Raw genomic sequence first — 12,141 nt, 5'->3', positions numbered from 1 at the left:
ATTTACGTGTTATTTAATACTGAGTGTATGAGTTATAGTACGTTTATACGAATATATATGGTTCACAGTATGAATCATACTCAATTATATAGTGAATCGTATTGGAATTACAATTAATCAATGTTCGGTTATTGAAACCCGAACGAATCGGGAATTACATTATAGACGAAGTATATAACGTTTAATGATATTTACGAAGTATTAATGCTTCGGGATAAGTAAATTATAGCACAGAAAAAGGATTTCGATTTAATGGTACGTCGGTACGCTAAACGAAACCTTTAACACCAAACCAAGCAAGAGACGATCAATCAAGCCGAAAAAGATGCGTAATTATTAATAATATGATGTTTTAATGTCATGAGTTAAGTTTTTAAAGTTTTTAAATCAGTTTTATATAAATTTTATGTTAACCCGAAAAACAACCATTTTAGGCTCGTTTCAAGCCGAATTACGAGTTAAACGAGAAACGAACTGAACCAGACTATCCACAACATTATCCGGATTGTGTAATCCAAATATGTGGCCATGGTTTGAGATGTGGGCCCCCCACACCACCACTTAGGCCGGCCACCCCCTTTCACACACATTATACATTTCATTTTTTTTTAACATCAATTCTCTCCCAAAACTCTCTCAAACTCTTTCAAATCTTCAAACATCCATCCAATTCCTTGAGTTCTAACAAGATTTTGAAGGTAAAAACATGGTTTAGTTGGTTAAATCATAGTATTGATTTCTTTATTTTGAGTTGTTTTGCAAGAACAAGAGGTTCCAAGTGAAATATGGGTGAAAACCCGAGATGGAACCGGTTCTCGTGTGATCAAGGGATGTATACAAGTTATACAAAGGATCTTGATCCAAGTGTTGAGTTAAAAGTGTTTAGAACGAAGTTTTACGGTTGAAATCTTGTAAAAATGAATTTCTATGTGAAAGACGGGTGAAAACCCGAGATGAAACCGACTCTTGCATGATCAAGAGATGTATACATGTTATACAAGGGATCTTGGTCCAAGAAATGAGTAAAAAGAGTCGAGAACGGATTTTTACGGTCAAAATCGTTGTTTTGATGTTTTAACCGACACTAGGAAAGAAATGGCTTGATTGTGGGTATAACTTGCTTGGTGTGGTGTTGATGTGCTTGTAAGTGTTGTATCTAGCGGCTAGCAAAGGCTAGAAACCGAGATCCTTGCGATCTAAAGCTAGAAAACACAAAATAGTTCGGTTTTCGTGTGTTTATGAAATTTGGACAGATTTTCGTGTGCTTAGAGTCGGGTCTCGAAATTTCACATAGATGATCTACACATGAAAATATGAGATCTGTGAATATTTGGTAATTTTTGGATAAAAGATGAATATTTGGTGAATTTAATGCTCGGTTTTGGCCAAAAATAGTGAAAAATAGCTAAACATGATGAAAAATTCTGGAAAATTTAAGATAAGCTTTTTATAACATATAAAAGTCACCCACAAAATTTGAGCTCAGTTGGAAAAGTCTAAGTAGGCTTTTCGGTGAAACGAGTTCTAGGGCTTTCTAGCTCAGTTTTGGGTGAAAATGGCTTGAAAAATAAGTTTTAAATTCTGGAAAAATTCCAGGAAGTTATGAGGATGACAGAGATCATCCCAGAAAAATTTGGGATTTTTCTAAAGTGTTTTGGTATTTTTGACATATTTAGTGTTTTAATAAGATTTAAAAATAGATAAATAAATGTAAATATAAGAAAATAAATCTGGAAAAATTTTGTAAAATTTTCTTTCTGTCAAAATAAGTTTTGTACAAAAATTCAAGACCCGAGACTAAACGGGTAATTATTTGTGCTAATAAGAACGTAAAAACAAATATTTAAAGCTTAAAACGTGTAAACCGGCAAAGTTCGCATAAGCGAGCTGACTGGTACACGAAAACTTTAAAAATGGACTATTTTCATAAATCTAAGTAAATTAGGTAAAAATAAATCATCCGAAAATAATTCGGATGATTTGGGTAATTTTACCCGATTTTACCGTTTCCGGCACCGAAATACCGGAAACGGGCCCCACGGCCAAACGGGGTGTCAAACCGAGCTATAATTTCATCACCTTAACTAAATTGACTGTCAAACTCTAAGCAATGTCACAATCTGAGTCCTTAGAAGTGTCACGGGGTTAACATTGTCCCCGAATCGAGTACAGTACTGGGTTAACAATGTTCCCAGATGTACCGATTGATACGTATTTAAGTTATGGGAATTATATAGAAACGACTAGATATTATATTACAGATCCAGGCACGTAGCTGTTCCTTATATTACTCACCGACTCACAAAAATGTGAGTTTTCACGAGCCCCTTTTAATGAATTGTTTTAATTATATTTTCCCGGGGCGGAAAACATGTCTTATTTAAAGTATTTAAGTACATACCGATCGTATGGAAATACTTGTATATTTATATATATATGGTTTGATGCACAGAATATATAAATTGTTTATCAGGGGTTATTATTGTTCTGGGGTAACATAGTTCCCAGGGGTTATTATTGTTCTGGGGTAACATAGTTCCCAGGGGTTATTATTGTTCTGGGGTAACATAGTTCCCAGGGGTAGTTATTGTTCTGGGGTAACATAGTTCCCAGGGGTAGTTATTGTTCTGGGGTAACATAGTTCCCAGGGGTTTTTTATTGTTCTGGGGTAACATAGTTCCCAGGGGTTATTATTGTTCTGGGGTAACATAGTTCCCAGGGGTATTTATTGTTCTGGGGTAACATAGTTCCCAGGGGTTATTATTGTTCTGGGGTAACATAGTTTCCAGGGGTTATTATTGTTCTTGGGTAACATAGTTCCCAGAAAGTTAATGGAAATGTTCTGGGGTAACATAGTTCCCAGCATGATTATATTGCTAATAAATGATTATTAAAATGATTTGTCAGTGTTTATTTAAATTAGTGAAACTCACCAACTATTCGTAGTTGACCCGTTTTCTTTACATGTTTTCTAGGTATGCCCAAGTTGGATTGATTGGTGTGTGCTTAACTATCTGTGCTACCTGTTGGAAGCTTGCTGCTCTATGTTTTATAATGAATTTATTAATGTCTTATCGGTAAAATATGTGTGTAACACCTAGACAGTAATGAAACTCGCAACAATGTAATATGTTATAAATTAATGTAGTGGTATTTTCTTTATAAGCAATGCTGTTGATATCAGATGTGTCTGTTGCATCCCGTGTACGTTTCCGCTGCGGTTACGGGGTGTTACATTATACCCACAATCAAGCCATTTCTTTCATGGTTTCGATTAAAACATCAAAACAAAGATTTTGACCGTAAAAATTCGTTTTTGACTCTTTTAACTACTTTCTTGGACCAAGATCCTTTGTATAACTTGTATACATCCCTTGATCCTCCAAGAATCGGTTTCATCTCGGGTTTTCACCCATTTTTCATTTGAAACCTAATTTCCTTGTAAATGAATCAAGAAAAGAAGAATAACACGATTATAACTCGGTCTATACCTCGTTTTCTTGCTTAAAAACTTGGATCTTTGGATGGATGATGAAGAGGTTGAGAGGATTTTTGGGAGAAAGATTGTGGAAAAAGAAAAAATGAAGTGTGTGTGGTGAGGCTATGGACCGATCGGTCCATAGTAAGGTGGGGAGGGGGGCCCACAACTCCAACCATGGCCACACATTCAGATTACGCAATCTGGATAATGTTGTGGATAATCTGGTTCAGTTCGTTTTTCGGTTAAACGTTTAATTCCGCTCAAAACGAGGCCAAAACGGTCGTTTTTCGGCTTAAAATTAAAATTTATATAAAACTGATTTAAAAACTTTAAAAACTTAAACCATGACGTTTATTGACTTAACACATCGTATTGTCGGTAATTGTGAATCTTTTTCGGCTTGATCGATCGTCTCTTGCTTGGTTTGATGTTAAAGGTTTCGTTTATCGTACCGACGTACTAATAAATCGAAATCCTTTTTCTGTGCTATAATTCACTTATCCCGAAGCTTTACTACTTCGTAAACATCACTAAACATTATATATTTCGTCTATAATGTAATTCCCGATTCGTTCGGGTTTCAATAACCGTTCATCGATTAATCGTAATTCCGATACGACTAGTTGTACATTTGAGTATAATTCGTACTGTAAATCTTATATACTCGTATAAACACATTATAATTCATATATTCAGTATTGAATAACACGTAAATAGTATATTTCGGCTAGGGTATACCTGAATTTGCCGGAATCGTTACACATTTCATCCACAATTCGAACATTGAAGATGCAACACTGTCTGTTTTTCCAGCACATTATCAATATCGTCCTCGGTACCATAAATCACCTGTTGGTTACCAGGAAGGTGGAAAGGCAGTCTCATAACCGCAGGCATTCTGTAATGGACATCGAATCCGAAAATACGCCACGACGCCTCACGTGCCGACAGATATCGACAGTCATAGAACTCTTTAATCTCGTCAACATTACGATCCGTGTTCTTTTCACCGTCTCCACTGTTAGAGAAGTACACGGTCACGCGATTAGGGCCTTTGTTTATGTATTTGAAGAGGTACTTGATAGACGACCCCTGATTGCACCACTCGACGTTTATATGAGCCTGGTATCGTTTCAAGAGTTTCTTGTTGTATGGTACGACGCTTCGGTTATCAAGATTGACGTTTGATTTTTCGACAACTGCGCCTGAATCGCGCCTTCTGTATAAAGGAAAGCCATCTGTATCTATTGACGTTTCATCTTGAAACTTCTTTGGGAAGTTTTTCGAATACTTGTTATCTATAACGCATGAGCATGGCTTGTTATAGTGTGTGCAAGGACCATGCATCATCAACTCAGCCACAAGGTTGTATAATTCAGGATCTTCGTTCTTATTAGGAATCTCGGCACTGATGTACGGATCAACATGCTCTACGTTTGGGAGTTTGTCTTCTTTTTGCATAAATAGACAAATATGGGCGTGAGGCAAACCACGCTTTTGAAACTCCACTGTGCAAACAGTTGTAGAAATACAAATAAGAGATTAAGTAAGTAAAATTCTTAAGAAAACATTAACAAAGCACAATTTGTAAACAGAAAATACATGAGATACGAACTGGGATGCATTCATTATGTGAATTTAACAAAATCGTGAAGATGATCGTTAGCTTCTCGTATATAACTAATTAGTCACACTAACCAATAATTCTGATAGCTTATTATTACTATTAAAAAATATATATATAACATGATTTCATGATTTACTTTTTATAAAACAATATATTGTTTCAAGTGCTTTCATTCTCAAACTTTCATCTTATTATAAAAAATCATGTTCCTATCTTTACCATGCTTAATCTCTTCTGATCATGTGCATTGGAGGGTCAAAACTGTTTAGTTTTTTTTATTCATTTAAAACGTTTTTTAACATCTTCACAATAAATGTGACTTGGATGGATAATTAGTTTGGTTCACGTTTGGGTTGTTTTATTTTTATTTCCCTTGTATATATATGGTTTCTCGAGAGTAGTTCTCCTTTTCCGGTTTCTAATTAATTTTTACTTTAAAAAAAGATAATTATTTTGGGTTTTCAACCCGAAATTAAATATATCATGTCTATTCATGAAGATCAAATACTTTCAACCAAAAATTAATTTAATGAGTAATGAGACAACTTATAACTTTAAAAGTCTAGATGTGTGAAATTTTTCTAAAACTTGTTCATGGGTTATTTAACAAATTAAATCTTGATTTTATTATATTATATGTGTATAGTGTTTGTACCTGCTTGAAGTTTTCCAAGGATATCTCCATGCTTCTGATTTTTCATCAAGGAGTCAAGTTTTATTTTAAACAGCCTGCATAATATGTCCGGTCTGTCATCTGCGTTCAGATTTTTGTCTCGAAGGAATCTTTGGACTTCAGGCCATTTAGGATTGCATGTTATTGTGATGAAGAAGTCTGGGTATCCATACCATTTACAGAGGGTCATGGCATCTAAATAATTTTGCATCATGTACCGAGAACCTCATATGAACGAAGAGGGCAATATGATGCGTTGTCCTACGTTTGTGACATCCGAACGTCCCTGTTCCTTTAGAGATCTGAGGTTCTCAAATGTTACAAACCTCAATTCTTTTTGTTTACTTCTTATAAAACAAAGCCTTTCGCTTTCAATCATCGTGTAACCGTCTACCAGTATTTGCTATAATAGCCTTCTTGAGTATAGAGTTTTTGAGAACTCGCCAACCCCGTCTTGAATCATATATGCAAACCATTCTCTCATTGTAGTATAAGGTCGCTTGTTACCGTCATCGTCTTCAACTCCTCTATGCTTGATTTTAGTTCGGTAACCATCTTCACCATTAGGATGTAGCAGCGGGTACTGAAGTGGCACGTACGAAGGATGTAGCTCATTCATATATTCTAATTTGCCTCCTACTTTGTTGACAACAATATCACGCGGATCGAACGACTCCTCGATGTCTCCTACAATTAGTGCTGCAACTTCTGAAGTTGTTGGGAGGTTGTATGTTCTGCCATCTTGTTGTCTGTTACATATAAGACGTAGCTTCTGGTCAGTAGTAGGCTGTTGGTTGTAAACATCTCTTGCCATTCTGTAAGTTTTTACTAAAACATTTTGGCGATCAAGCATCTCTTTCAACCATATAATAATCTCAGTATCCATAATCTTTTCGGCAGCTGATGTTTCAGCATCGGTGTCTCTGAAGAAATTACATCTATTAGTATTAGTATGGATAAATAAATATAAACTTAGTGGTTGATTTGATTTAAAATTGTAAATAAATGTGCACCTGAAAATGGTTTGTCTGTTTTGAATTTCGTTTTCTGTATCATATATGTAAAGCTGTGAGAATTTTGGCTTCGCCCCATCCTTGGGTAACAGACTTCCAATAGCATGGTAGTTTTGACCGCTCATTCTGAACACATAAGGAGCTTTTCCTTTATTAATTGACGCGTCAACCTTTCCTCCCATAGAAGTAAAAGAGAACATGGAGTTGTAACGGCGAATGTTTTTCAGGAAAAACTTGCTTTTGGCGGTATTTGATTTAAATAGTTCTTTATACTCAGGGTTCGGTCTAACTGGTGGTGGTAACTCAACAGCGCCATTATGACAACACAAACTATAAGTCACTTTTGTTTCTTTCCGTTTGCCTCTTGTAGCCTCGTCATTCCAGAGTTTAGCATGACACATCTCACACACAACAGACTGGTCTCCATGATCCAAGTAATCTGTAGTTATTAAAAATTATAAATGATAATAGATATGTTCCATGAATTTTTAAATATATGTAAATTAATGTAAAAACATCGCATAAGTGAACCGACCTTTTGAAATTCCATTAAGTCCGTTATTCTCATGCACACGACAATCTCCTCTTCCCTTATGATGCATGTTTTCTTTCCTACTTATACGTTTATGTTTAGACTCAGAGCCGTCTGTTTGAATGACTAAAATGTATGTGAAAAACGTGTTAGTAGTGAATCAACAAAATCCAATAAAATTTAATGTTTACGATACCTATGTTTGAATGAGTAATGATGGAAGTTGCGGTAGTAGTAATGGCGTTTGAATTTGATGATGTGGCCTTATCGGGTATTGAAACAAGATTTCCTCTCCTACTATCCAAAATTAGTTTTCTTCTCATACGATTTACTTTTGCTACATTGGTTGAGTTAACTTTTCCTCTTTTTGCATCCAAAAGAAACTTTCTTTTAAAACGATTTTGTTTTGAGTGCATCTTCTTTATTTGAGTTCCTAAGATAATATTAAAATGTATGTTCATATAAAGAGGAAAATATAGCATTGTTAATATTCTTATTTTTGATGTTGAAATGCATTACCATTAGTAGAATTACAAGTCTGAGTGTTGAATATTCTTCGGGTACTAATTTCTACAAGACATATAGCAAATAATTTCAAGTCAATTGCAATTCAAAATTGTTCATCAACGAAAAATAAAAAGTATTTTTAAGTTCCAAATAAGCAAATAAAAACCAATCCAAAAGTTTGCATCGTTATTAAAAAAAATTAAGACGATTATTTATTTCTCCTTTTTAGGTGTTAAGAGATTGTTCTTGCCAGCATCTTGAACTTTTGATGATCTTTTTGGTTTTGAAGTTGACTGTTGCGGTGCGCTGTCGACATCATACACATCTTGGAGCTTCCTCTTTACGGTTTCAGTATTCTTGTTCTTGCTTTGTTTGTTGACAGCCGATGCCTTTGATGTGTTTGTTTCCAAAGTCGTGACATCATCATCCTCGATATTAACAGAATCCTAATAACAAAATTTAAAGTTTCATAAAGAAGTTCATAAATTATGGGTATACTTATAGTTGTTGTAACGAAATTAATCTATACTTCATACCTTATCAGACATGTTTATATCAGGATGTGTAACGAAATCTTCATTACTTGAATCGGAGGTTGGTTCCTGAGGCTTTTAAACAAAAAAGCAATCAAATTCTTAATGTTATCAAATACGGTATGCAGTAAATATAAGAAAAATTAAACATGTACTGAGTACCCTACCATAGCTTTGCTATTGGTGGGATATACTGAGTACCATAGCTTTGCTATTGGTAGGATATACTGAGTACGATGATGGCTACCATAGCTTTGCTATTGGTGGGATATACTGAGTACGATGATGATGATGAAACCCAAAAACAATAACTTAACTATAAAATATCTTACCGATTTCAATTCATGCTTTTTTTGCAGCTCGTTTATTATGTTTTGATCTTTGGTAAGTCTATAAATATTATAGGAATACCCTTCTTTATTTATATTGTATTGTTGAATGTTGATCTTAAAAGCAAAAATTTAACCCTCAATATCGTGTATCTCTTTAGGAATAATTTCATCAGGATTAGCACCACTCTGTGCAGAAATAAAAAATATTTATTAACCATGAATGTGTGATTATCATTTAATTGTAAAGTTAAACTTAAAATGCATTTTTGTAGTATAACCAAACTTACCTCCACCAATCTCTTAAACAGATCCATAGCAGTAATCTTGAAAATGGGTAGCGCTTGTCCTTCCCATAAAGTTAACGCCAGGATCGATCCAGTTGAGTCTTGAACATCAAAAGGAACCCGTTACCTGCACATTAATGGTGATTAACATTGTTATAGACAATAAATTATGTTACCTTATTTTAAGCACAAACAGTAATTATGTCTATTATCAAATGTTATTTTTCACAAACCTAGCAACTGCATTGACAATAGCACCGTTGCATCTCATGCTTCTTCATTTATACTTTCCTTTGAATTGATTCAAAGATGTCTCCCCGTCGATCTCCCCTTCATGGCTTTCCTTGTTTTCCATTGTAAGTGTTGTAGCACACACTTTACAGGCAATATAGTACCAACGGCTGTAGTTAGATGCTGGGATTATGCTTCCACAGACGACAACCTTTTTTGCCTTAAACAAATAAACAGAATTTATAATTTAATTAAGTTCTAATAAAATGACATTAATATATATAAAGATAATAGTTAAACAATACTGTTGTTATAGCTTCAACTTCTCCGATATGACTGAACTCCGTGTCATTAACAAATTCATCAAGAAACCGATTGTGTATAGTTAGCGGGCTTAGCAAAGCGCTTGCAGACGGTTGAGAGGCAATCATTTGAACCAAGCTAACAATAACATTAAACTGTTAGCTAAATAGCATATGCATGCAATAAAAATATCGATGTTATTTTAAAATTTATTTAAAACTGTTTAACCTGTTCTTAAAATCTACAATCTCTGGGATTTCTTGATTAATGATTAACTTCGTAACGCCGTTTGCGTTAGAGATACAAGGTATTCCTGAAAAACGATTACAACATTGAGATGAATAGGTAATCAAAACTGTTAAAAATGTTTTTAATATAAATTAACATGTTAATAATAAAATATAATACTTATTAACTAACCATTAAAAGGTTTGTATACAGCAAAGTGTAAAATAACAACCACCGGAGCCTCTTGTGGATTCTGCTCAATGTAAGATAAAATCTGTGTTGCATACGAATTCCATAAACTGACACTGATTTTATTGCCACTGAAATAAATATATAAAATTGTTAGTAACAAATGTTCAATGCATAACTCTTTTATTATTAAAATACTTACTTGCTTCCATATAAGTCGATTTCTAACAATTTGGCAGTGGTACCGCTTTTCTTTGTGATATCTTTAGCATATCCATTATCTTTAATAATTCCAATAACATCTGTTGACAATATAAAGAAAACCATGGTTATTAAATGTGTTAAGTGATAAGACAAAAGATATCAAACAAAATCAAAAGCTATAGTTTGTCAATAAAAATCTAACGTTAAAACTTAGTAGTTAAATGTACTAACCAGTACATGTATCGGCAGCAATTGCTCCAGTAAGCAACGTGTCAATGTCTGTAAATTTGAATGTGTGAATGTCGGCAACAAAATCATCACATAGTCTTACATCAGTCGTCTTGGACAGATTTACTCTATGCGAGTTTTCCACATACTTGAACCTATCAGCATAAGCTCCAAAACTTGCTTTTGAAATTTTATACCAGCAAGTTTCTTTTATCATATTATCAAAGTAGCTTATAAACTTCTTTTGAATAGAAGCATGTACTGTGTTTCCCTTAAGGAACGAAAATAAGAAAAAACACATATTATCATTTTTTTGATACGAAACGTAAAGTAACTATTATAATTATAATTAAGTCATACCTCTTCGTCTTGTAATATTAAATCCAAAGAAATAATGAAAAGGGGTTTGTCAAGTACATGGTTTATCCACTTCCTTAAGACCCTTACCAGCAGAACTGATTTCTCATTAGCATCTTCAAGATCATTCAATATCGTAAACTTTTTGGTATCCATTCTGCAAATAATCATGTATAAGAAATCGTTCAAACAAAAATATTTTGGAACTTAGGAATGTGAGTTTCTAAAGATTGAAAACTAATTATCAACCTTGAGGTATAAAAGTTAAGGTTAATTTTGGAGTTTTTACGCATTTGATTGCTTCTGTGTGTATTATGTTAAGCTGTGGATATGTTTATGATGAATTAATTAATTTTAGGTTATTGATTGTGAATTGGTGATTCGAGTCAGTGAAATGATTGAAATCAGTCTCGGTCCTGTTTTTGTACTAATTAGACAGTTATTATGTTGATTTTCGGATTCGTTTATGTGTTTTTATGTAGTTTACATTACTTGGTTTTCGGTTAGTTTGATTGTCGATTTATGATTAGATTCAATGAAATGATTGAAATCAGTCTCAGTTCTGTTTTTGTTGTAATTAGACTATTAGTTTGAGAGCATGTTCATGTGTTTTTATGCGTTTATGTAGTTTACATTAGTGCCCTGCTTGCGGTGCGCGCATATAATGTATATATGTGTGAACCCTCGGGTGGGCAAAAGTAAAATTGCACTAATTTTGACGTTATTTTACTAATTTTGTGAAAATAACGTTAAAAGTGATGGAAGGTTAATCAGGCATCATGTGGTGGCGTTGATAGCCGAAAGACAAGGGTACATGCACCAATCAGCCGGCGTCCCGATGATTGAGTGCTATGTGCCTTATGTAATATGTCCAAGGCTTGATGCAAAACTACTATCGAGCCGGGGGTCTCACCGGAAGCAGCCTCTCTATCCCCATGGGGTAGAGGTAAGGCTGTCTACATCTTACCCTCCTCAGACCCTACCATAGCTTTGCTATTGGTGGGATATACTGAGTACGATGATGATGATGATGATGATGATGTAGTTTACATTACTTGGTTTTCGGTTAGTTTGATTGTGGATTTATGATTAGATTCAATGAAACGATTGAAATCAGTCTCAGTTCTGTTTTTGTTGTAATTAGACTATTAGTTTGAGAGCATGTTCTGTTGGAATACCGTATGCCCGAGACACATAATTAGGTTAATGTGGCTAGCCGTGTTTGATCCAAGTCGGGTCATACCCAATAACGAGTTAGACACACACCAATTATATATTTGTTAAGATAAGATCTATAAAACAAATACAGAACACGATACATTCAGAAAATCGGGTTTCTGAATATTTACTTGAAAGTGTTAAATAAATTAATTGGTTAATTTATTTATTCAAATAATTATTATTGGAATAATTATTTAA

General features: G+C 34.1%; 1 protein-coding gene across 2 annotated transcripts; it reads right to left on the bottom strand.

The window, feature by feature from the left end:
- Nucleotides 1-7,753: 7,753 nt before the first annotated feature.
- On the bottom strand, nt 7,754-10,602 carry LOC143559647 (uncharacterized). 2 transcript variants are annotated; one of them, XR_013139978.1, is made up of 10 exons: nt 10,369-10,602; nt 10,136-10,235; nt 9,937-10,064; nt 9,745-9,829; nt 9,519-9,654; nt 9,216-9,433; nt 8,986-9,109; nt 8,699-8,884; nt 8,370-8,441; nt 7,754-8,279 (listed from the first exon to the last, which is right to left on the bottom strand). XR_013139978.1 is itself a non-coding variant. In XM_077048160.1 (7 exons), exons 1-6 carry the CDS (start codon nt 10,580-10,582, stop codon nt 9,260-9,262), a joined length of 837 nt encoding a protein of 278 aa, XP_076904275.1. In that variant the 5' UTR covers nt 10,583-10,602; the 3' UTR covers nt 8,895-9,109; nt 9,216-9,259. The 2 variants fall into 2 exon arrangements, 1 of the variants encoding a protein (XP_076904275.1); XM_077048160.1 differs by lacking the exons at nt 7,754-8,279; nt 8,370-8,441; nt 8,699-8,884 and having other exon boundaries at nt 8,895-9,109.
- Nucleotides 10,603-12,141: the final 1,539 nt, after the last annotated feature.

The sequence above is a fragment of the Bidens hawaiensis genome, unplaced genomic scaffold, assembly GCF_021521415.1.
Source record: "Bidens hawaiensis isolate Kalapana, Puna unplaced genomic scaffold, B.hawaiensis_p1.1 tig00001093_1, whole genome shotgun sequence".
In the NCBI taxonomy this organism is placed as follows: domain Eukaryota; kingdom Viridiplantae; phylum Streptophyta; class Magnoliopsida; order Asterales; family Asteraceae; genus Bidens; species Bidens hawaiensis.
Note: the sequence above shows the minus strand (reverse complement) of the source record. Positions and strands in the feature narration are given on the sequence as shown.

What these genes read in the sequence shown, in the direction of transcription:
- LOC143559647 (XM_077048160.1), bottom strand. Translation starts at nt 10,582, where the DNA reads ATGATAAAAGAAACTTGCTGGTATAAAATTTCAAAAGCAAGTTTTGGA. An exon ending in ATTGTAGATTTTAAGAACAG is followed by an intron (nt 9,655 to 9,744) that starts GTTAAACAGTTT and finishes TGTTATTGTTAG; the next exon opens with CTTGGTTCAAATGATTGCCT. An exon ending in AAGTTGAAGCTATAACAACA is followed by an intron (nt 9,434 to 9,518) that starts GTATTGTTTAAC and finishes TATTTGTTTAAG; the next exon opens with GCAAAAAAGGTTGTCGTCTG.